The sequence below is a fragment of the Bos javanicus genome, chromosome 5 (genome assembly GCF_032452875.1).
Source record: "Bos javanicus breed banteng chromosome 5, ARS-OSU_banteng_1.0, whole genome shotgun sequence".
Taxonomy (NCBI): domain Eukaryota; kingdom Metazoa; phylum Chordata; class Mammalia; order Artiodactyla; family Bovidae; genus Bos; species Bos javanicus.
Genome location: NC_083872.1, coordinates 107,805,695 through 107,829,327, shown reverse-complemented (window position 1 = coordinate 107,829,327; position 23,633 = coordinate 107,805,695). Strand labels below are relative to the sequence as shown.

The window sequence follows — 23,633 nt, the reverse complement described above, 5'->3', positions numbered from 1 at the left end:
TGAGGCCCCCGGGGGCCCTGCCCTAGAGTCTGTGCTTGTGTGCCTGGTAGACGGTCAGGAAGGGAGGCAGGGCTGCTGGGGGACAGAAGCCGACTTTGGCCAATCTCTAGTCTGACAAGCTCCAAGCTCCTTAAAGACAGGAATTCACGGCTCCACACAGCAAGGAGGAGTGAGCAGCGAGCCCGAGGCTCATCTTACAGGTCAGAAATCTGAGACAGAGACAGGAAAAGAAGCTTTGTGCCAGAGCTGGGAGGATTTGACCCTGATGGCAGCGATGTCGGGGCTCCCAGGAAAGGCAGGCTTGTAGGGGGGTGGGGGTGAGCCAAAGTCACAGCCCTGGGCGGGGAGGCAGAGCTGGGAGGTGTGGCCCCAGGTAGGTGGAGGACCGGTGTGTAGCTGAAAGAAAGAGGTGGGCCAGGTGTGGTCATCCAACAGGGAGGCCCCGGGGCATGAGTCACGTGTACTCCCCAGATCTCATGGGAAATGCCAGGGAGCAGTGGGTGAACCCCACAGGCGGACTGCTGGTCTTTGTTGAGTCACCCCATCCATTTAGGAGTTGTTACTTGGGAACTTATTTAAACAAAAGGAAAGATGTTACACATCCTGAAATCAGGTGAAGGGGTGGTCACACCCGCCATTCACATCAGCGCTGAGAACGCCCCATCCCAGACTCCCCCAGCTCCTTCCCAGGCCTGGCATGGCCTCTCTTCCTGAGACTCTTCTGTCCCTCTTGTCCTTTCTCCCACTGGCCCCTCCTCCCTCCTCTGCCGCCTCTGCAGCAGGGTCTCCACCCCCTGACTCCTGTGCCACCTTCCGTGTCCTGATCGTCAGGAACTAACAAGCCGTCCCCGCAGGCCATGACAATATCCTCCATCCGGGAGGCCGGCGATGGGCAGGCAAGGGGCCCGGCAACAGCTGCTTCTCAGAACTCCGAGGGGGCAGGGGCACCAGGGCGCAGGAAGCCCTGTCGACAGGTGGCTTGCATAGGCTGGCCAACTGGGTCCATGCCCCAAGGGAGGAAACGATGAAACTGCCCACAAACAAGTTCCTCTGCCTGGACCGGATTTCCCCTCCAGGAAGAACACCCAATCCTCACCCTGAGTGTCTGGTTTATCCTGAAGCCCGAGACGCCTGGACTCCTCTCCCTGGGCCTTTGCTCTTAGCATTTAGGGGGCCCTAGATCCCTTCCGGGGCTGGGACAAAGGTGTGTGACAGGGGCGGCAGCAGAGTGCAAAAAGGCCCTACCCTAGCTGGCTGAGACACCACCCACACCCCACCCAGTGTGTGCCTGCACCCACACAGGGCTAGCATCCTTACTTAAGTGACCTGCTTGGACCTTAACTTTTTGACCACCCCAACCCCAGACCTAAACAAAGGTCAGAAGGACCACAGCCAGACAGGAGACTCCCATGATGCTAGCCAGCCCACCCTGCTGCTAGTTCAAGCTTTCAGAGGGGGAAGACCAGCCCCTAGAAACCGCCCTAGGCCCCTCAGAGTGTTGTCCTCAGATTTTATTAACACACTGTTGGGGTCTCTGGGCTCTGACCCAGAGCACCCCATCCCCCAAGATTTTGTACCTTCTCGTCAAAGCTCCGCTGCTGGGTTCCTAGACTCACTGACTCATCATTTAACTGGTTTTCCCAATTTTACTGTCCAGGCCAGGGCGGTGCCCCCATGGCCATCCAGATGCTGGAGGAGCCTCTTTAAGGATGGACTTGGGAACATCCAGGAAGACAAAGTTATAAATGCGGCTTTATCAATATCCATTCCTCAGCTCTGGTGTCCTAGGTCTTCTAACTTAGCCCCACACATCTGCTTTCCCTCAGTTTGTTGCTCCAATCAGGAAACTTTCTTTTCTCGTAGGTTCCATTCCAGCCATACCTGCCCACCCATGATCCCACACATGCAGGAATCCTTCCTTCCTGAGTATGTGTGCACGCTCAGTTGTGTCCAACTCTCTGTGACTCCATGGACTGTAGCCTGCCAGGCTCTTCTGTCCATGGAATTCTCCAGGAAAGAATACTGGAGTGAGTAGCCATTTCCTCCTCCAGGGGATCTTCCCAACCCAGGGATCAAACCTGCGTCTCTTATGTCTCCTGTGTTGGCAGGCAGATGTTTTTACCAACTGTGCCACATGGGAAGCCCTCTGCTTCCTGAGAGCTCATTGAAAACTGATATGAGGGGGGACCAAAATAAACAAACCCCCCCAAATGAAAAACGGATCAAGAACAAACAGAAATCAGGAAATCAGCATCACATGGGTCCACAGATGAAACTATTAAACTTTATCCCAGGTCCGAGAGCATCCCTCGAGTGCGTGGTCCAGGACACTGGTTTGAAGCATTCAGAGCCAGCAGAGTGTGACCGTGGAGTGCCCTGTAGTCTGGAGTGTGTAGTTTTAGGGAGGCAAGTGGACTTGGGTGGAAAGCAGGGTGTGGGAGCTGAGGCTGGGGACCCAGGATCTCATTCAAAGCCACCTCTCAGGGACTTCCCGGGCAGTCCAGTGGTTATGACTTCGCCTTTCAGTGCAGAGGGTGTGGGTTCAATACCTGGTTGGGGAGCTAAGATCCCAGGTGCCTCGTGGCCAAAGAACCAAAACATAAGAAAGATGATATTGTAACAAATCGTAACATTATTGTAACAAATTCAATAAAGACTGTAAAAATGGTCCATATCAAAACATAACAAAACACCTTTCAGCGTTAAGAGGCGTAAAGGTATAAAGGCAGGCCTCATGATACCCATCAGAGGCAGCATCAAGCGGGAAGAGGGAAAACAATCTCTCTTCGGGTCAACTGTGGGGCACTGCTAAGGTATTAATAAGCCCAGGAGAAAGCACAGAGGACTTGGCAAGTGGCCAGGGCAAGGGAGGGGCATCAAACTAGAGGAGTAGAGGGAGGTCTGTTTAGTGTTTAGCCACTGCTCTGAAAATCTGGGGTGGGCATCCCAGCTGGGGGATAGGGGAGGGCAGGGACTAAGAAATCCAGCAGTCAATGGTCAAGACTCCATGCTTCCAGTGCAGGGGGCACGCGTTTGATCCCTGGTAGGGGAACTAAGATTCCACATGCTGCACTGTGGAATCTTTTGCACGGCCAAAAAAAGAAAAGGAAAAAGAAAGCCAGAGGACACTGTACCCAGAAGGTGACTCAAGGATCACAATGGCAAGGAAGTGCTTAGGGCAGGAAACCCGGACTCCCTGGAGAATGGCCGTCCTACTGCACAAGAGAGGAGCAATGAGGAGATGACAGGCGGACCTCACTAAGAACAGGATGTCTACCTCCCAGCATGGAGACAGGTGGAGGTGAAAGGATGGTGACGGGAAAGCTAAGGGTGGCAAGAAGGAGCCCCCACCCGGTTCAGGGCTCACAGAGAATGAACAAAGGCGGCTCCTCCCGAAGAAAATGCGGTCACCACATGACCCAGCAATTCCACTTCTGGAGTGTACACCCAAGAGACCTGAAAACTGGTGTCAAAACAAATATTTATGTACCACTGTTCAGCACTATTCACAACAGACAAAGGTGGAAGCCACTCAAATGTCCCGTCAGGGGATGGTCCCGCACAATGGAGTATGAGTCAGCCACAGAAAGGAACCAGGTACTAATTACATGTCACAGTATGGATGAACCTTGAAACCATGATGCTAAGCGAAAGACGTATGAATCCGTTTATACAAAATATACAGAATAGGTAAATCCACAGACAGGAAGCAGATTAGAAGGTGGGAGGGTTGGGGGAAAGAGGAGAGTGTCTGCCTGAGGCATACAGAGTCTCCTTGCAGGGTGATGAAAATGTTTCAGAACCAGGCACAGGTGATGGTTACACAATATGGATGGTGTACTGAATGCCATTGAACTGTACATTTTAAAAGGTCAGTGTTATATGAATTTTACTTCAGTTAAAGAAAGAAAAATGAATGAATGAATAGAGGCAGTAAGGGAGCCCAGGGAACAAGGCTGAGAGAAGACAGAAGAGAAAACAGGAACTAGAGGTGGGCCAGAGACTGAGTTAACATGACTTGCTCTCTGAGTCCATAGCACTCAGCCTTCTCTCGGCGCCAGTCCTTGACAGGGTACCTGGCAAGGCACATCTGTGGGCATAGCTGGGGCTCTTCTTGGTTCTCAAGGACCTAACAAATGCCAACCTTTTCTCCAGGCCTCAAGAAAAGGTATTGGAATACAAGTGAGGGAAAAGGACACAAAAAAGCTTTTATCAATACTTTATAGATACATATGTAAACACTCACTGGAAAAGACCCTGATGCTGGGAAAGATTGAAGGCAGGAGGAGAAGGGGACGACGGAGGATGAGATGGTTGGATGGCATCACCAACTCGATGGACGTGAGTTTGGGCAAGCTCTGGGAGTTGGTGATGGACAGGGAAGCTTGGCGTGCTGCAGTCCATGGGGTCACAAAGAGTCAGACACGACTGAGAGACTGAACTGAACTGAACTGAACTGATGCAAACACAAAATATACACTACCAGCAAAGTATGTACGAATGTATACATATTTTTATGATATAAACCATTCATGGGGACTTCCCTGGTGGTCCAGTGGTTAAGATTCTATCCTGCAATGCAGGGGATGCTGGTTCGATCCCTTATGAGGGAATAAGATCCCACAAGCTGCGGAGCAACTAACCCTGCATGCCACAGCTCGAGAGTCTGTGAGCTGCCACAAAGATCCTGAGTGCACCAACTAAGACCTGATGCAATCTAATCAACTAATTAATTAAAATAAATTATTCAAGAGCATTGATATTCTTGTCATTCTTAGTAACCATGAGTCCCCTGCTTCCATCATTTCCTTGAGACGCAACTTTAAGAAAAAATTGCTACCCGAAGGCAAGACTTAACCCTGAATGCTCCAACACAGTCAGGACCACCATTAGCCTGAGATCAAAGGGTGGGTCTCAGCCTCTGCTGCTACTCATGGGATCTCGGAGGCAAGGAAAGCCACATTCCTCGGGAAACTGTCCCAAGTTAAACTAATTTTACCTGAATGTGGGCCTCCCTGCCTTAAGCCACCATCCTTCCAATCCTTCAGGGCTGCTGCGGAATGAGGAGGAGGGAGAAGAGACTTCGGAGGACTCACCTTCTGACCCCTAAATTCAGGATCAGGGTTGGGTAAGCACCTAGCCAGCATATTAAAAAGCAGAGACATCACTTTGCCAACAGAAGTCCATATAGTCAAAGCTATGATTTTTCTAATAGGCATATATGGATGTGAGAGTTGGACCATAAAGATGGCTGAAAGCCAAATAATTGATGCTTTTAAACTATGGTGCTGGAGAAGACCCTTAAGAGTCCTTTGGACTGCAAAGAGATCAAATCAGTCAATCCTAAAGGAAATCAAACCTGAATATTCGTTGGAAGGACTGATGCTGAAGCTGAAGCTCCAATACTTTGGCCACCTGATGCAAAGAGCTGACTCATTAGAAAACACCCTGATGCTGGGAAAGACTGAAGGCAAAAGGAGAAGTGGGTGGCAGAGGATGAGATGCTTGGATGGCATCACCAACACAACGGACATGAGTTTGAGCAAACTCTGGGAGATAGTGAAGGACAGGGAAGCCTGGCATGCTGCAGTCCATGGGGTCAGAGAGTCAGACATGGCTGTGACTGAACAACAGCACCAACAACACGCAGAGTTCAGTTTAATGTAAAGTCCTGGCTGTTTGAGATGCCAGAGCCTGCCTGCAATGTGGACTCTCTGCGGGTGCATTTTGGAGAATGGGCATTAAGACCCTTTTCTAAAGTTGACCTATACCCATGAAGATAAGAATTGCATTAAGAAGACTTTAGGCTAAGTGACCGATGAGAAGCACTGTCAACCTTTCCAGCAAGAACTCCATGGCCACTGGGCCATCAGTCCTTGGAGATGTAGAAAACCCATCACCTACCTCGATGGCTGCTGTTACTTTTATTAATTTTTTAAAACCATCTCTAAATCTTGATGATTTATGTTTAAATGAGATAGAAAACGTACCTGAAGTGATGTTAAAGTTCATAGATAAAGGCAGGAACTACTGAGGAAATTGGTTGAGATACTGACAGTTTTTAAACTCTTGATAAATACAGTGGTGAATTTTGAAAGTGTTCCCTCTAGGATCAAGACAACATTCATTGTCTTTCAACACTGAAGGTCTTAGTCACCACAGCAAGGCAAGAAAAATAAATAAAAGGCATAATGACAGGAAAGGAATGAATAAAACTGCATTTATTCTTAACTGAAAGATTATATACTTAGAAAACCTAAAGTAATTGACAAACTATTAGAATTGATGAATTAATGTAGCAGAATCTCAAGATACAGGGTCAATATACAAAAGCCAACTGTATTTTCTATATACTACCAATAAACAATTGAAAATGAAATTTAAAATACAAAGTTTATGAGAGTATCATAAAGCATTAAATACATTGGAATACATTTAGTGAAAGATGGGCATGAGCTTGACATTGAAAACCACAAACCATGGTTGAGAGAAATTAAAGAAAACCAACAGGGAAATCCCTGGCAGCCAAATGGTTAGGACTTGGCCCTTTCACCGCCAGAACCCAAGTTCAATCCCTGGTCAGGGAACTAAGACTGCAAGTCACGAGGTGCAGCCAAAACAAGAAAAAAAAGAAAGAAAAAAGGGAAAGGAAGAAAAGTGTCATGAGGAAAAGTATCATTAAGGAAAGAGAAAGCCTACATAAGTAGAGAAATACTCCATTTTTGTGAGTTGGAAGGCTCAATATTACTAAGATGTCCATTCTCTCCCAATTTTATTCCATTCACCATCCCAGCAGACATTTTCCAGAACTTAATGAGCTGATTCTAAAAATTTTTGGAAAGCTAAAGGACCACAGATAGCTAGGACTATCATAAAGGAAAAGAAAAAAGTTGGAAGACTTATACTATAAGATTTCAAAACTTACAATAAAGAGGCAGCAATTAAGACAGCGTTATATGGGTATCAAATTTGGATAGTCCGTGGACTTCCCTGGTCATCCAGTGGTCAAGACTTGGGCTTCCACTGAAGGGGGTGTGGGCTCAATCTCTGGTCAGGAACTAAGATCCCACAGGCCACATGACACGAAAGGCCAGAAAAAAATTTTTTTTTGGATAGTCCAATAGGAAGTCTAGAATAAATATATACACACACACAATTGGTTTTCAATAAGGATTCTAATGCAATTCAATGGGGAAAGGAAAATATGAAAATATTTTAAAACAGAGTTAGAACATACAGGTATTTATATGGAAAAAATTAACCTTAATTCATATGTCACACCATATAGAAAAATTAATTCATAATGGATCACAGAACTAAAGTCAAAAGCTACGTTTCTGGAAGAAAATATATCTAGAAAATCATATCTTCATAGCTTTGGGGCAGGAAAGGATTTATTATACAAGACATAAATGCCACTAATGATAAAAGACAAAAAAATTAACTGGACCCCATCAAAACTAAAAAGTGCTCATTAAAAGACAAAGAAAAAGGCTGAAAGTGAGCAGAAAATGTGTAAAACATGACTGACAAAGGACTCATACCCAGAATATAAAAAGAACTCCTACAAGTCAATGAGAAGACAATTCAATTTAAAAATGACCTAAGATTTAAATACTTCATGAAAGATACAGGAATAACCAACAGGTAATGGCAAAGTCCTCAGCCTCGCTGGTCATCTTAGAAATGCAAAGTAAAACCACAGTGAGATACCACTTCATACCCACTTGAATTACTAAAATTAAAAGACTGACATTGCCAAACGTTGCAAGGATGTGGACCAACTGTATTGTTTATAACTTGGTGGTGAGAGTATAAAATGATACAGATACTATAGAGTTTAGCAATTTCTTACAAAAACTAAACATATGCCTACCCTATGATCCAGCAATTCTATTCCTATATACCCAAGAGAAATAAAATTATGTGTCTACACAAAGTCTTACACAAGGAAGTTTATAGTAGTTTTATTTATAATAGCCCAAAATGGAAAGAACTAAAATTCCCATCAAGAGAAGAGTTGATAAACAAATTGTGGTTTAGCCAAAATTAGAAATGCTGCTCATCAACTGAAAAAAAAAAAAAAAAAACTGATGCAAGCAACAACATGGACAAATCTCAAAACCATTTCTAGTGAGAGTACCAGACACGAGAGTCCTTTACCGTATGACTCCATTCATATCCCAAAAAACCCATCATAAGTTGAAAACATCATAAATCAGAAATGCATTTAATATACCTAACTTAACAAATATCACAGCTTAGCCAAGTACAGAACACGTATATCAGCCAACAGTTGGGCAAAACCATCTGACACAAAGCCTATTTCATAACAAGTGCTGAATATCTCATGTAATTTATTGGTTACTGTACTGAAAGTGAAAAACACATGGCTGTCTGGGTCCGGAATCGTTTGAGTGTATCAGTGGTTCACCCTGTGATAGCGGGACTGCTGCTGCCAGCATCGCAAGAGTGTAGTGGACCACATATCGCTACCGCTGGAAAAGATCAAAATTCAAAATGCAGAGTACAATCTACTGAATGCCTATTGCGTTTGCACCCATCACGAAGTCAAAAAATTGTCAAACCATCGTAAGCTGGGCAATGTCCAAAGGAAGTTCAAGAACAGACAAAATGGATCTACTGGAGAAATTAGAACAGTGGTAGCCTGGACTGAGTGACTTCACTTTCACTTCCATGCATTGGAGAAGGCAATGGCAACCCACTCCAATGTTCTTGCCTGGAGAATCCCAGGGACGGGCGAGCCTGGTGGGCTGCCGTCTATGGGGTTGCACAGAGTCGGACACGACTGAAGAAACTTAGCAGCAGCAGCAGCCTGGGAAGAATTGATTGAAAAGAGGTTTTATTCACTGCTCTAAAACTCCTCTGGGGACTTCCCTGGTGGTCTAGTGGTTAAGAATTCCCCACCAATACAGGGAACACAGGTTCGATCCCTGGTCCACGAAGATTCCACATGCCAGAGAGCAACTGAGACTGTCCTACAACTACTGAAGCTTGTGTGCCTAGAGCCCATGCCTCACAAAAAGAGAAACCAGAGCACCCCAGCTAGAGAGTAGCTCCCACTCTCTGCAACTAGAGAAAAGCCTGTGCAGGAGCAAAGACCCAGCACAGCCAAAAATAAATAAGTAAACTTTTTTTTTAAAAGAGGCAACCAAAGGATAGGTTAAAAAAAAGAAAAAAAGGCTCCTCTCACTCTACTTACTCATACCTCCCTTTGACTAATTCCAGACAATCAGTGATATTTTCAGTCTCCACAATTTCACCTTTTCCAGAATATCAAACATTTGGAATCATTCAGCACATGACCTTTTCAGACTGGCTGCTTTCACTTAATAATTCACATTTAAGGTTCCTCCATGTCATTCCATAGTTTGACAGCTCATTTCTTCCTAGTTCACTGCCTGGATGTACCAGTTTAAACCATTCACCTACTGAAGGACATCTTGCTTGCTTCCACGTTTTGGTAATTATGACTAAAGCTGCTATAAACATCTGTGACGAGGTTTTGGTGTGGACACAGTCCTTTGGGTAAAAATCAAGGAGTATGATTGTTGGAGCAGATGGTAAAAATATATTTTGTTTTATAAGAAACAAACAAACAGTCTTCCAAAGTGCTGTACCATGGTGCCTTCCCCCCAGCGATGACTGAGAATCACCAGCATTTGTCTTCTCAGTGTTCTTTGGCTACTCTTACAGGTGTGTAGTGATACTTCACTGTCATTTTAAAATCCAATTCCCGAATAAAAGATGTTGAACATATTTTTCATTTGCTTACTTGTCATCTGGATATCTTCTTTGATGAGTAACTGTCTGGGTCTTTTGCCCATTTTAAAAAAAATTGAGCTATTCTTCTTCTTATTGTTGATTTTAAGAGGTTTTTTTTTTTTTTTTGTATATTTTGGATAACTGTACACTATCAGATATGTCTTTTGCAAAGGTTTCTCCTAGTCTGCGGCTTGTGTTCCCATTCTATTGACATTGATTTTTGCAGAATAGACGATTTTGATTGCAATGAACTCTGAAAAGTGAAAGTGAAAGTCACTCAGTCGTGTCCAACCCTCTGTGACCCTATGGACTATACAGTCAACAGAATTCTCCAGGCCAGAATACTGGAGTGGGTAGCCATTCCCTTCTCCAGGGTATCTTCCCAACCCAGGGATGGAACCCAGCTCTCCCACATTTCGGGTGGATTCTTTACCAGCTGAGCCACCAGGGAAGCCCTAGAATACTGGAGTGGGCGGCCATTCCGTTCTCCAGCAGATCTTCCCAACCCAGGAATCGAACCGGGGACTCCTGCATTGCAGGCAGATGCTTTACCAGCTGAGGAAGTCTAGTTTATTAATTATTTCTTCCAGGGATTGTGCCTTTGGGGTCACACTGAAAATCACTGTTATATCCAAGGTGAGATTCATCGAGCTTCTTGTTATTAAGTACAATATCAGCTGCATGTATTTTGTCGATGTTCTTTATCAGGCTCACAAAGTTCATCTCTACTGCTGAGACTTTTTATCATGAATAGATGTTGGATTTTGTCAAATGCTTTTTCTGTGTGTATTCATACGATCATGTGATTTTTCTTCTTTAGCCTGTTGATGTGGTGGATAACATTGATTTTTTAAAATTTTATTTGGCTATGTTGATTCTTAATTGCAGCACACAGGATCTTTGCTGGGTCATGTGGGATCTTTCGTTGTGGCTCACGGCCTCAGCTGTTGCGGCTATTTGCAGCTTGCGGGTTCAGCAGCCCCATAGTATGTGGGATCTTAGTTTCCCGATCAGGGATTGAACTTGTGTCTCCTGCATTGCAAGTTGGATTCTTAACCCCTGGACCACCAGGGGAATCTCCCATTAATGGGTTTTTGAATACGCAACCAGCTTTGCATATCTAGGATAAATTCCACTTGACTGAAGTGAAGTTGCTCAGTTGTGTCCAACTCTTTGCGACCCCATGGACTGTAACCTACCGGGCTCCTCCATCCATGGGATTTTCCAGGCACGAATACTGGAGTGGGTTGCCATTTCCTTCTCCAGAGGATGTTCCTGACCCAGGGATCAAACCCAGGTCTCCCACAGGGTAGGCAGACACTTTATTGTCTGAGCTACACTTGAACAGGTGTATAATTATTTTCATACATTGTAGATTTGTTTGCTAATATTTCATTAAAGATTTTTGCACTTGATCATGAGAGATAATGGTCTGCAGTTTCCTTTTCTTATAATCTGCCCCTCTGCCCCATTTTAGTAGTAGGGAAATGCTGGCCTCATAGAATGAATTTCAAGTAAAGTTGACCCTTGAACAATACTAGCTTGAGCTGTGTGGGTCCACTTATACATGGATATTTTTCAGTAGTAAATACTACAGTACCACATGATCTCTGATTGGTTGCATCCATGGATACACAGGAACCACAGACACAAGGGCCAACTGTAAATTATACACCAATTAACCCCTGCATTGTTCAAGGGTCAATTGTGTTCCCTCCACTTCTATCTTCTGAAAGAGACTGTTGACAGAACTGGTATACTTTCTTCATTTAATGTCTAGTTAGAATTCACCAGTAAGCCCATCTGAGTATTGTGCTTTCTGTTTTGGAAGGTTATTAATTATTGACTGAATTCCTTTAATAGATATATACCTATTCAGATTGTCTGTTTCTTCCTAGTTTTAGCAGACTGGATCTCTCAAGGGATTGGTCTAGTTCCCCCATGTTATCAAGTTCGTAAGCAGAGAGTTGTTCAAAATATTCCTTTATTATCCTCTTAATGTCCCATGGAATCTATAGTAATGCCCCCTCTTTCACTTCTGATACTAGTAATTTGTGCCTTCTCTCTGTTTTTCTTAGTGATTTTGCTAGAGGCTTGTCAACTTTATTGACCTTTCAAAAAAACCCAGCAGCTTTTGTTTCTGTTGATTTTCTCTACTGATTTCCTATTTTCAATTTTACTTAAAATTCTGATGTAATTTTAAAAATTTCTTTTCTTGCTTACTTTGGATTTAGTTTGCTCTTCTTTTCTAGTAGCATCTGGTCCCATCACTTCATGGGAAATAGATGGGGAAATAGTGGAAACAGTGTCAGACTTTATTTTTGGGGGCTCCAAAATCACTGCAGATGGTGATTGCAGCCATGAAATTAAAAGATGCTTACTCCTTGGAAGGAAAGTTATGACCAACCTAGATAGCATATTGAAAAGCAAAGACATTACTTTGCCAACAAAGGTCCGTCTAGTCAAGGCTATGGTTTTTCCAGTGGTCATGTATGGATGTGAGAGTTGGACGGTGAAGAAAGCTGAGCGCCGAAGAATTGATGCTTTTGAACTGTGGTGTTGGAGAAGACTCTTGAGAGTCCCTTGGACTGCAAGGAGATCCAGTCAGTCCATCCTAAAGGAGATTGGTCTTCTTTGGAGAGTGTTCATTGGAGAGACTGATGCTGAAGCTGAATCTCCAATACTTTGGCCACCTGATGGGAAGAGCTGACTCATTGGAAAAGACCCTGATGCAGGGAGGGATTGGAGGCAGGAGGAGAAGGGGACGACAGAGGATGAGATGGCTGGATGGCATCACCGACTCAATGGACATGAGTTAGGGTGGACTCCGGTAGTTGGTGATGGACAGGGAGGCCTGGCGTGCTGCGATTCATGGGGTTACAAAGAGTCAGACACAACTGAGCAACTGAACTGACTGACTGACTAAAGGTGGAAGCTTAGATTATTGATTTTAGATCTTTTTTCTTTTCTAATATGTATGTGTGTGTGTGCTCAGTTGTGTCTGACTTTTTAAGACCCCATGGACTGCAGCCCTCCAGGCTCCTCTTTCCCTTGGATTTCCTAGGCAAGAATACTGGAGTGGGTTGCCAGTTCCTTCTCCAGGGGATCTTCCCAATCCAGGATCAAACCCAAGTCTTATGCACTGGCAGGCAGATTCTTTACCACTGAGCCAACTGGGAAGCCCTTTTTAATATATACATTTCCACAATGCTATAAAATCTCTAAGCACTGCTTTCAATGTATCCCACAAATTATAATAAGCTCTATTTTCACTTTCATTAGTGCAAAATACTTTTGAAATTTCTTCTTTGACTCTTTAGAAGTATGTTGTTTAAAGTATTAAATATTTTAAAGTATTATTTAAAATATTATTTTAAAATATTTTAAAGTATTAAAGTATTTGAGGCTTTCCAGCAATATTTTTGTTATTAATTTCTAGTTTAATTCTGCTGCTGCTGCTGCTACTGCTAAGTCACTTCAGTCATATCCGACTCTGTGCGACCCCACAGACAGCAGCCCACCAGGCTCCCCCATCCCTGGGATTCTCCAGGCAAGAACACTGGAGTGGGTTGCCATTTCCTTCTCCAATGCATGAAACTGAAAAGTGAAAGTGAAGTCGCTCAGTCATGGACTCTTCGCGACCCCATGGACTGCAGCCCACCAGGCTCCTCCGTCCGTGGGATTTTCTAGGCAAGAGTACTGGAGTGGGGTGCCAGTGCCTTTTGTGGTCCAAAAGCAGACACTGTATGGTTTCTATATATTTTTTTTTTTGACAGGAAATAGCATTTATTGTCGGAGAAGGCAATGGCACCCCGCTCCAGTACTCTCACCTGGAAAATCCCATGGATGGAGGAGCCTGGTGGGCTACAGTCCATGGGGTCGCTAAGAGTCAGACACGACTGAGCGACTTCACTTTCACTTTTCACTTTCATGCATTGGAGAAGGAAATGGCAACCCACTCCAGTGTTCTTGCCTGGAGAATCCCAGGGACGGGGAGCCTGGTGGGCTGCCATCTATGGGGTCGCACAGAGTCAAACATGACTGAAGTGACTTAGCAGCAGCAGCATTTATTGGTGAGCATGATTAAGGAGGGGACAGCACGGATGCTCATGAGTGCAGGGCCCGCCATTTGTCCAGGGGACCACGATTAGGGATGTATTTGACCCCACAGCCATCTGGGATGAGTCGCTTTTCTGCCACCATGTTCTCAAATTCATCCGCATTGAACTTGGTAAATCCCCACTTCTTAGAGATGTGGATCTTCTGGTGGCCAGGGAACTTGAACTTGGCCCGGCGGAGGGCTTCAATCACATGTTCCTTGTTCTGCAGCTTGGTGCGGATGGACATTATGACCTGGCCAATGTGGACCCTGGCCACTGTGCCCTGGGGCTTTCCAAAGGCACCGCGCATACCTGTCTGGAGTCTAGATTGGGAAACAGCAGGCCAGTCATGAATGCCCACTAGGAAGAGTTGTCTCCAAGGTCCCTTAGGGCAACCTGTACAGGCAACAGGTTGCGTACACTACCAAGGAGGCTGCTATTTGCAGCCACTGCACACTGGGCCCCCATGGGGAAAAGAACACAGTCAGGGTTTCTATTCTTTTAAATTTGTTAAAGTGTGCTTTATGACCCAGAAAGTGATTTTGCTAAATGTTCGCTGTAAGGTTAAGGAGAATGTGTAATATGCTCTTGTTAACATTGAGGATTGTTATGTCTTCCTGTTGTATTAATATATAATCCCCCTCTTTATCCCTGATAACTTTGTTTGCTCTGAAATTTCTTCTCTGAAGTTAATACAGCTACTCCTGCTTCCTTTTGAGTATGTTAGCATAGTACATCTTTCTCCATTCTTTTACTTTTAATCTATATATCTTTATATTCAAAGTTGGTTTCCTGTAGTTCGGTCTTGTTTTTGAATCCATGTGACAATCTCCATTTTTTAACTGGTGTATTTAGACCACTGATGTTTAAAACATACATAAGCATTCACAGTCAAATACATTGTTGCTATTATTATTTGGAACAACTTATCTGTGAAGCATAAAAGCTTTTATTTTACTTTACTTTTATGTATTCATTCTCCAATGCTCTTCCTTTATACAGATTTGAGTTTCTCACCTATATAGTTTTCCTCCTGTCCGAAGAACTTTCTAACATTTCTTGCAAGGTAGGTATACTGGCAATAAATTCCTTCAATTTCTGTTTGAGAAAGTATTTCTCTTTCACTCGTGAAGGATAATTTCACAGGGTACAGAATTCTAAGTTGGTGCTTTGTTTTTGTTTTTTCCCTTTAACACTTCAGACACTTCACTGAACTCTCTTCTTGCTTGCTTGCATGGTTTCTGAGATGTCAGATGCAATTCTTAACCTCTGCTCCTTTATAAGTGAGGTGTCCCCCACTCCCATCTTCTTTCAGAATGTTTCTCTCTATCTTTGACTTTCTGAAGTTTGAATATGATGTGGGGAGGGGATTTATTCTGCTCTGTGTTCTCTGAGCTTCCTGGATCTGTACTTTGATGTCTGACATTAATTGGGGAAAATTCTCAGTCGTTATGGCTTCAAACATTTCTTCTGTCCCTTTCTATCTTCTCCTCTGGTATTCCATTATACCCATCATACTTTTGTACTTGTCCCATAATTCTTGGATAGTCTGTCCTGTTCTGTTTTGGGAATTTTTTCCTCAGTCTTTTTTCTCTTTATTTTTCAGTTTTGGAAGTTTCTAGCATCATATCCTCAAGCTCAAAGCTCTTTCCTTGGCATGTCCAGTCTACTAATGAGCCCATCAAAGGTATCCTTCATCTCTGTTACAGTGGCTTTGATCTCGAGCATTTCTTTTTCATTCTCTCTTAGAATTTCCATCTTTCTCTTTACATCATCTGGTTTTGCACGTTGTCTACTTTTCCCATTAAAGCTCTTAACATATTAATTGTAGGCATAATCTGATAATTCCAACATTTCCACCATATCTGATTCTGGTTCTGATGCTTAGTCTCCTCAAACTGTGTTTTTGCCTTTCAGAATGCCTTGTAAACATTTACTGAAATGTAGACAAGATATACTAGGTAGACAGGATACGCTGCAGTCAACAGACCTTTAGTGATGAGAGTAAGGTTTGGGGTAGAGAAGGGGTGCATAATCCTGCTATCAGGTCTCAACTTTTTGGTGAGCTGGTGGACCATGCCCTTCACTGGTGCTTCTCGGTTCTCACTCCCCACCCGTAGGTGGGATAACATAGCTAGAGTAGCCTGGAGTTGGCACTTCCCTTCCCCAAGGTAGGCCAGGCCCTGGGAAGACAGCTTCTCCTCAGAGCAGACCTTGTTGAGAAGAACAGAAGTCTCTGGCACATTTCAAAGTGGTCCTTTCCCTTCCTCCTGCCGGAAGCATTTTCCTCCAGGATTCACTGTAGGGGCTTCCCTGATAGCTCAGTTGGTAAAGAATCCGCCTGCAATGCAGGAGACCCCAGTTCAATTCCTGGGTGGGAAAGATCTGCTGGAGAAGGGATAGGCTACCCATTCCAGTATTCTTGGGCTTCCCCTGTGGTTCAACTGGTAAAGAATCCACCTGCAATGTGGGACACCTGGGCTGGGAAGATTCCCTGGAGAAGGGAAAGGCTACCCACTCCAGTATTCTAGCCTGGAGAATTTCAAGGACTGTATAAGACATGGGGTCGCAAAGAATCGGACAAGACTGAGCGACTTTCACTTTCACTATTCACTGCAGATGAGTGAGGACCTGGTGGAGCTCCAGGAAGTAAAAAACTCCCAGAAGTGTAAGTTCCACCTCCAGCGACTGGGCACCCCTGAAGTTTAGGATGTGTTTTTGCTTTCTCTTACCAAGTTTCAATTGTCATAATTAAGTGTACTATATGTTGATTTGCGGAGAAGGCAATGGCAACCCACTCCAGTATTCTTGCCTGGAAAATCCCATGGATGGAGGAGCCTGGTAGGCTGCAGTCCAGGGGGTCTCGAAGAGTCGGACACGACTGGGCGACTTCACTTTCACTTTTCACTTTCATGCATTGGAGGAGGAAATGGCAACCCACTCCAGTGTTCTTGCCTGGAGAATCCCAGGGACAGTGGGGCCTGGTGGGCTGCCGTCTGTGGGGTCGCACAGAGTTGGACACGACTGAAGTGATTTGGCAGCAGCGTATGTTGATTTGATACATTTATATGTTGCAACGTGGTTGTCACCGTGGCGTTCACTAACAGCTGTATCATGTCACATAATTATCATTCCTTTTTTTTTTTTTTGTGGCGGGAACAATTATGATCTAGTCTCTTAGCAACTCTGAAGTTTATGACTCGGTATTATTGACCGTAATCACTATGTGATGCATTACCTCTCCCACCTGAAGTTTTCAGCTCTCAGACTTGTCCACACTGAGCCTCCAGCAATTTGTCGATTACAGGTTAGGTTTCCCTACACTGGTGCTGGCTCCCGTGGAGGTTTCTGCTCCGCTATGTTTTGTTTTTAAATTAACTATATTTATGTATAATTTATATATAATAAAATGTACCCATTGTAAGTAAACAGTTGCATAAGTGCTGACAAACGTACATACGCCTGTGTAACTTTCACCCCTTTGCCTGGATTATTCAGCTTCCTGCATCGTTTAGTATGCAGCTAGGCCTGAGAACCACACTCTGTTACTCTCTGTCATCCGTTGCCAACTGAGGGCTCGGGACTACCACTTCTGAGGTTATTCACTTATTTCTGGAGCTTAGTTTCTTCATATCCTCTGTTCTTGGATGGAACATCTGTGAGCACAACCCCACCACAAGAGTACCAATTTGCTGATCCCTAATGTTAAAGAATCAGGCTAAAAGTGAACACAGAAAATTTACTTACATGGTCAATTCATCAACCCTGGCACTTCCCCGGTGGTCCAGTGGCTAAGACTCTGCATTCTCAATGCAGGCGGGGCCCGGGTTCGATCTTTGGTCAGGAAACTAGATCCCACACGCTTGAACTAAAAAATCCTGCCTGGCTCAATGATGATCAAAGATTCCGCATGCTACATCTAAGACCCAGTGAAGCCGAATAAATAAATATTGAAAAAGAGACAGACAAAAAAAAAAAAAAACTCAACAGGGACTTCCCTGGTAGTCCAGTGGTTAAGACTCCACACTTCAAATGCAGGGAGCACAGGTTTAATCCCTGGTTAGGGAACTAAGATCCCACATACCATGTGGTGTAGTCAAAAAAAAAAAAAAAACCAAACAGTTCATCAGTCCTTCACATGTGTATTAAGCTTGTACCAATTTCCTACAGCTGACTCCTGCCTCCCCACCACTCGACTTTAGCTGCCTTTGGATTGTAAGAACTTCTTTCCTTTTCCTGCTCACCTTCCCTGGGGAATGCAGTCACCTCCTCTCCCATCAGGGCGCAATGAACAGCCTGGGCTGACCCTCTGTCTTCATTTTCCCTCATCTCCCTTAATCTAAGTTCTCTGTCTCAGGTAAGTCCCATTTCAAATCCCACCTCCACCACGAAGCCTTCCTCCCCCAGCTAGAATTACTGGTACCAGACACTTGAGCGCATAATCACGCTCCAGATGCCCTTGGCCCTCACCTTGTTCTAGTTGTTTTAAACAATCAAATTCAATTAAACAAACATGGAATCAGTTGAGGGCTTTCTTCGGACAAGGCGTAATGCTGGGTTGTGGGCAATAACGGAATGGTGACTAAGACACAAAATACACAGGGTCCCTGCCCTCAGCTGACAGACTGTAAACACGAGTAATAAGCTTTGCCCAAGGTGAGGGGTTTCTGGGTGCTGGGGAGAACAAGTCAAGGGCATGCGCTATTTCCGATGTATACGTCTGTCTGTGCAAAAACATAGGTCCTGGGACACCAACAGGGCGGGGTTCACGTTTCTCTGTGCCTCCTGAAGCTCTCACACACTGCATCATCAAAAGTTCACTGGCTGGACCTAAACTCACAGAACAGGTAGTGCTGCACAAGTACAAGTTCATTACAGGAGGCAACCTAGCAACCTCAGTCACCAAGTTTTTATTTTTTTTCATTTTCTCTTTTCTTTCCTGCTCATGGACTCCTTCCTTCCCTGTCCTTGTCCCATTTCCAGTCCTCCCTGGCCTAATCCTGGACCAGTCTGGGACCCAGGGGTAGCCTGGTCATTGCTCAGCTGTGTTCTCCCTTCCTTCATCACGGCCCCTTATTTCTTAGCTCTTTGCATCGGGAGAGGAAGTGCAGACCTTAAGTGGTCTACCTTGGCTGCTCTTTAGACTCACCTGGAAAGCTGATGCTCAGGCCCCACCCCTTCCCAAGCTGATTGACTTGAGGTGAGGTCAAGACCTCACTTCAGTGTTCAGGCTCCCAGGTGATTCAAATGTGCAGCCAGATAGAGAATCACTGGGATAGACTAAGGACTTCGAAAGCTCCACCTTCTCAGCTGAGGGTGACGGTCCCTCCCCACAGATAACCATGGAAATTGGCGTAGGCCAAAAAGACAGCAGCACTAGCTTAGTGGGTGGGCTAATGACAGAGCTTCAAATCCCCAGCAACTCAGCTCCAGAATGGACGTCACAGCAAAATTGAAGCCACTCCCTCTAGAGAAGGCAGGGAGAAGAGAGATTTAACAGAGGAATGATGAGGAGGAGGCAGAAAAAAAGTGAAAGTGTAATCGCTTAGTCCTGTCTGACTCTTTGGAACCCTATAAACTGTATCCTGCCAGGCTCCTCTGTCCATAGGATTCTCCAGGCAAGAATACTGGAGTGGACTGCCATGCCCTTTTCCAGGGGATCTTCCTGACCCAGGGATCAAACCCACGTCTCCCTCACTGCAGGCAGATTCTTTACCGTCTGAGCTGCCAAGCAGACTGCTTGGTAAAATAGGAATCATGTGTTGCTCTGGGTGGGGGAAGGGGCAGGGAGAGGGGAGCCGGAAGATCAGAGGAGGTACCGCTAGAGAAGCAGCTGGCACAGCTTTAGTTTTCAATAAATGTCAGCTTTACCCTGATACAGTGCTTTTATAGTCAAATTATTTGCACAAGAAGGAGCACCCAGTAAAATGAGTTCCATATCCTACACTGGGAGCACGAGCTTAGAGAGAATGAGATTATCCATCTTTCCAACCTCCACCCAACCCCACAGGCCAACTGACTAAGAAATCAACCCAAGGAATGGCTAGGATATCTGCACTCAAACTTGACTGCGAAGAGGATTGGCCATGAAGCCCTGAACAAGGTAAGTAACCTCTGTGAACTTCAGTTTTCTCACCCATAAAGTGGAATCTGTATAAAGGCTCCCATCCCCTACACAGCAATTGTGAACACTGAATGAGCTTGGTGCAACATACACGCAGTGGGCTCTTATTACAACAGCTCTGCACAAGCACTCCTCACCTGCTAGGTGATAACATTTACCTGTCTCTCTCCTCCTTACCTAACTCTCTAAACATTTATCTAAACTCCCTGTATTGTTTCAATTTTTTGTAAGAATCATATCATACATATAAAGGGATAGAGATCAGGGGCTTCCCTGATAGCTCAGTTGGTAAAGAATCCACCTGTAATGCAGGAGACCTCTTTCTGTTGGATTCCTGGCTCGGGAAGATCTGCTGGAGAAGGGAAATGCTACCCACTCCAGTATTCAGGCCTGGAGTATTCAATGGAGTGTGTAGTTCATAGGGTCACAAAGAGTTGGACAGGACTGAGCAACTTTCACTTTCACTTTCAGAAATGGTTTAGAGTTAACACCTGTGTGTCCATCATTCTACCAAAAAAATAGACATAATCAATTCCTGTGAAGCCCTTTGTGCCTCTGTTCATCTCCCCCCACAAAATAACCACCTTCCTTCAGGTTTCCTTGATTTTTACTTTGAAGGTCAAAATCTTTAAGTTTTGCCAACATGATGGTGGAAAAAACAGTATCTTTTTGTTGCTGTTGTTTTTCCCTTGATTTTCTTTAAAGCAAAATAGATTGTGTCCCAGCAACTATTTTTCATCTTTGTATTTCCAGAATGTTGAACCTTACAGTATTCTATAAATATTGGATAAATGAAGGAATGTCCTAGTAGAACTAGAACCAAAACTGGCTTTTTAAATTCTCATCTGGGTACTTTCCTGCTGGTCCAGTGGTTAAGACAATGGGCTCCCACTACAAGGGGCCTGGGTTTGATCCCTAGTTGGGGAACTAAGATCCTGCATGCCACGCAGCATGGCCAAAAGTAAGTAAACAAATTTTCGTCTGTTTAACCTTGGGCAAGCTTCTCTAGTCCACAGTTTCCTTGCTCCTTGGCCTCCCTTCCAGCCTAAGTCATCGGTGAACCCAGCAGCTGTCTCCCAGGGCTGGACTAAACAAGCTGGAGATGACCTCACAGCTTCCAACCCCTGTGTCCTGGCCGCTAGTGGACTTTGCGTGGGTTACACAGGTGCCTGCCTAGTGTCAACCCCTTGGGTTCCTGGGGCAGTGGGAGCTCAGCCACAAATATGCTTCTCTCTTTATCCCACATGTGATGCAAACACATTTTCCCATCATTTTTGATGTGAGCCCATAGGAAAAGAAAAACGGAGAATGAAATGGCAACGCAATCCAATATTCTTGCCGGGAGAATTCCATGGACAGAGAAGCCTGGTGGGCTACAGCCCGTGGGGTCACAAAGAGTCAGACACAACTGAGTGACTAACACTTTCATAGGAAAAAGATTGAGACGCACAATAGTAGACTATTAGATTGGTGGAGAGAGGGAGGCTAGATTTAGCCCAAGATCAGGACAGTTTGGGGGTTCTTTCTCTTCTCCACGTTGCCACATATGCCCCACTCAGAGGCCCACTGGCCCACAATACAGGTGCCCGTCAGTAGGTTCCGGGGTACAGAGCGACCTAGAAAGAGATGGAGGACTGAATGATCCTCCATTTCTTCGCAAAAAAAAAAAGTATTCAGCTGCGCTGAATCTTATTTGAAGCACGAGGGATCTTTGATCTTCCTCCAGGCCTATGAGATCTTTAGTTGCAGCGTTTGGGATCTAGCTCCCTGACCAAGAATCGAACCCCAGCCCCCAACAGTGGAAGCACCGAGTCTCAGCCACTGGACCACCAGGGACGACCCAAGGACTGAGCTATCTAAAGGCAAGGAGGAGAAATGAAGACTTGGAGAAGGCCATGGTTTCAGATCCTACCCCTGTGCAGAGGAACTCTTGTCCCTGCCCCAGTGGTCCCTGCTGCTGAGAGAGCAGACCTGGAGGGCCGTGTCCAGGGCTCCCCGCGGGCCGGCGGCCGCAGCTGTTGGCAGGGAGTCTCCAGGTCTAAAATTAGCCTCCTGCTCTCCACCCAGGCAGCTCTGAGCTCGCTCTGGCAGGCGGATCCTGCGGTGAGGTAATCATGGGGACAGCGAGGGGGGCGGAGCAACAGCCCAGGGCAGGGTCCTCATCCCCAGTGGGCATCCCCCACCCCCCACTGGGCTGAGCATCTGTGTGCAACCTCGCCTCTCCTCGTGGGCACCTCTGCGTCCACCCTGACCTGCACTGGAGGCCCACGAGGAGAGGAACACACGCTTTCCTGATAAACGTGCCAGGGCCTCAACTGACCAGTACAGTCCTGTGGGGTTGGGGACACTGTTCCCATCACACAGAACCCTCAGGGATGGGATGTTCACTGTGTCTGCTGATCTGAGCCTGGACCCTGGGAGGGGGAGTCCAAGTACCCGCCCCCTTCTTGGGAAAGGGTACCTCTCAAGGCAGAGCCCAAGCCAGAGACCCCGAGACCCCCACCGCCAGGTCCCCGGCTTCTGATGGTCTGGTCAGGGAGCCTGTGGCCGGATTGGCCAAAACAAGCAGCAGATCCAGGGCAGCAGGCCTGCCTCCCCGGGCGGAGCACACAGAGGCACTTAGTGAGGGCTGGACCAAGGCGGAGAATGGCAGGGTGAGGCTCTGAGGTGGGGCCCGGCCAGCAGTGCAGAGCAGGAAGCGGGCCACGAGGGAGATGCCCTCGGTCACCAGGGCCTGTGAAAGGCCCTCAGGGGCACGGAACCTCTCCAGCCCGGGGCTTCCAAGACCACCTCCTAAAGCATCATTGCCCAGGGCTCACCCAGCCTCACCCCTTCCCCATCACCCCTACCTGGGGAAGTGGAAGAGAATGCAGGAGGGGAGGCAGGGGACGGCCACTGTCTCCAGATTGGGAGCAGGACCCAGCACCCTCCCAGCCTTGCCTGCCTGGGAAGGCAGGATCACAGGGCTGGGAAGGGAGTAGAGATGGATCTGAGTCCAGGCCCCTTCCAGCTCCCCAGTCTTTCTCCAGCCACTTCCAGTGCGGAATCCCCAGTGCTGGTGCAAACACCGCATCCTTTGGGAACAATGTCAGAGCAAGAGGGCATCTCGTGGACCAAAAAGCCGAGTCTGCCCTACTTGCAAAACAGGAAACTGAGGCCCAGGGTGGAACCGACTTGCTCAACATCACAGAGCCAGTTCACCTCAGAATTGAGGCTGGAACCCAGGTCCCCTGACTCCAGCCCAGAGTCCCACCCCCCAGGTCCTTGTCCAGCCCAGACACTCTGGTTCTATAACACGGCTTCTCCTTTCCTTCTTCCGCTAGGACACACCCAATCGATCATCCCACTCAGCAGTGACCTCCCGCTCCTTGGCCAAGCACGTGAGGCCTCCCTTCTACACCTGACACCCCTGCTCACCTTCTCCTTAGCAGTATGATGCCCCCCCCGCCCCCCCGCCGCAGTGGCAGCCCCTTTTCCTGAAGACCAGATTCCATGTCCTGCTCCCCTCCCCCTCAGCTCTGGCAGTTCAGGAAGCATCCATCAGCTGGTGGAGGGAACAGGTCTGGGCAGGAAAGGATGGTGACACCCTTAAGGCACAGCCAAAGGTCCCGAGCAGAAGCTGA

At 46.1% G+C, this 23,633-nt stretch overlaps 2 protein-coding genes and 1 non-coding gene across 4 annotated transcripts in view; all 3 read right to left on the bottom strand.

Moving 5' to 3' along the window:
* B4GALNT3 (beta-1,4-N-acetyl-galactosaminyltransferase 3) overlaps positions 1-23,633 on the bottom strand; it is a 98,063-nt gene that overhangs the window by 56,722 nt on the left and 17,708 nt on the right. The gene's annotated exons all lie outside the window — the stretch shown is intronic.
* Positions 13,876-23,083, bottom strand: LOC133248631 (uncharacterized). The gene is made up of 3 exons (XM_061419015.1): positions 22,860-23,083; positions 21,982-22,108; positions 13,876-14,307 (listed from the first exon to the last, which is right to left on the bottom strand). The coding sequence occupies exons 1-3, from the start codon at positions 23,081-23,083 to the stop codon at positions 13,894-13,896; spliced, it is 765 nt and encodes a 254-aa protein (XP_061274999.1). The 3' UTR covers positions 13,876-13,893.
* On the bottom strand, positions 14,255-14,391 carry LOC133248989 (small nucleolar RNA SNORA70). Its single transcript, XR_009736807.1, has one exon. It is a non-coding gene; the product is annotated as a small nucleolar RNA SNORA70 (small nucleolar RNA).

Bases quoted from the DNA above. Each gene is read 5' to 3' on its own strand.
- LOC133248631 (XM_061419015.1), bottom strand. From the start codon at position 23,083: ATGCGGTGTTTGCACCAGCACTGGGGATTCCGCACTGGAAGTGGCTGG. The intron at 22,109-22,859 runs GTAGGGGTGATG...ACCTCACCGCAG, and splicing joins ATTCTCTTCCACTTCCCCAG to GATCCGCCTGCCAGAGCGAG. The intron at 14,308-21,981 runs GTCTGCTCTCTC...CCTCCTTGGTAG, and splicing joins CCCTGGACACGGCCCTCCAG to TGTACGCAACCTGTTGCCTG.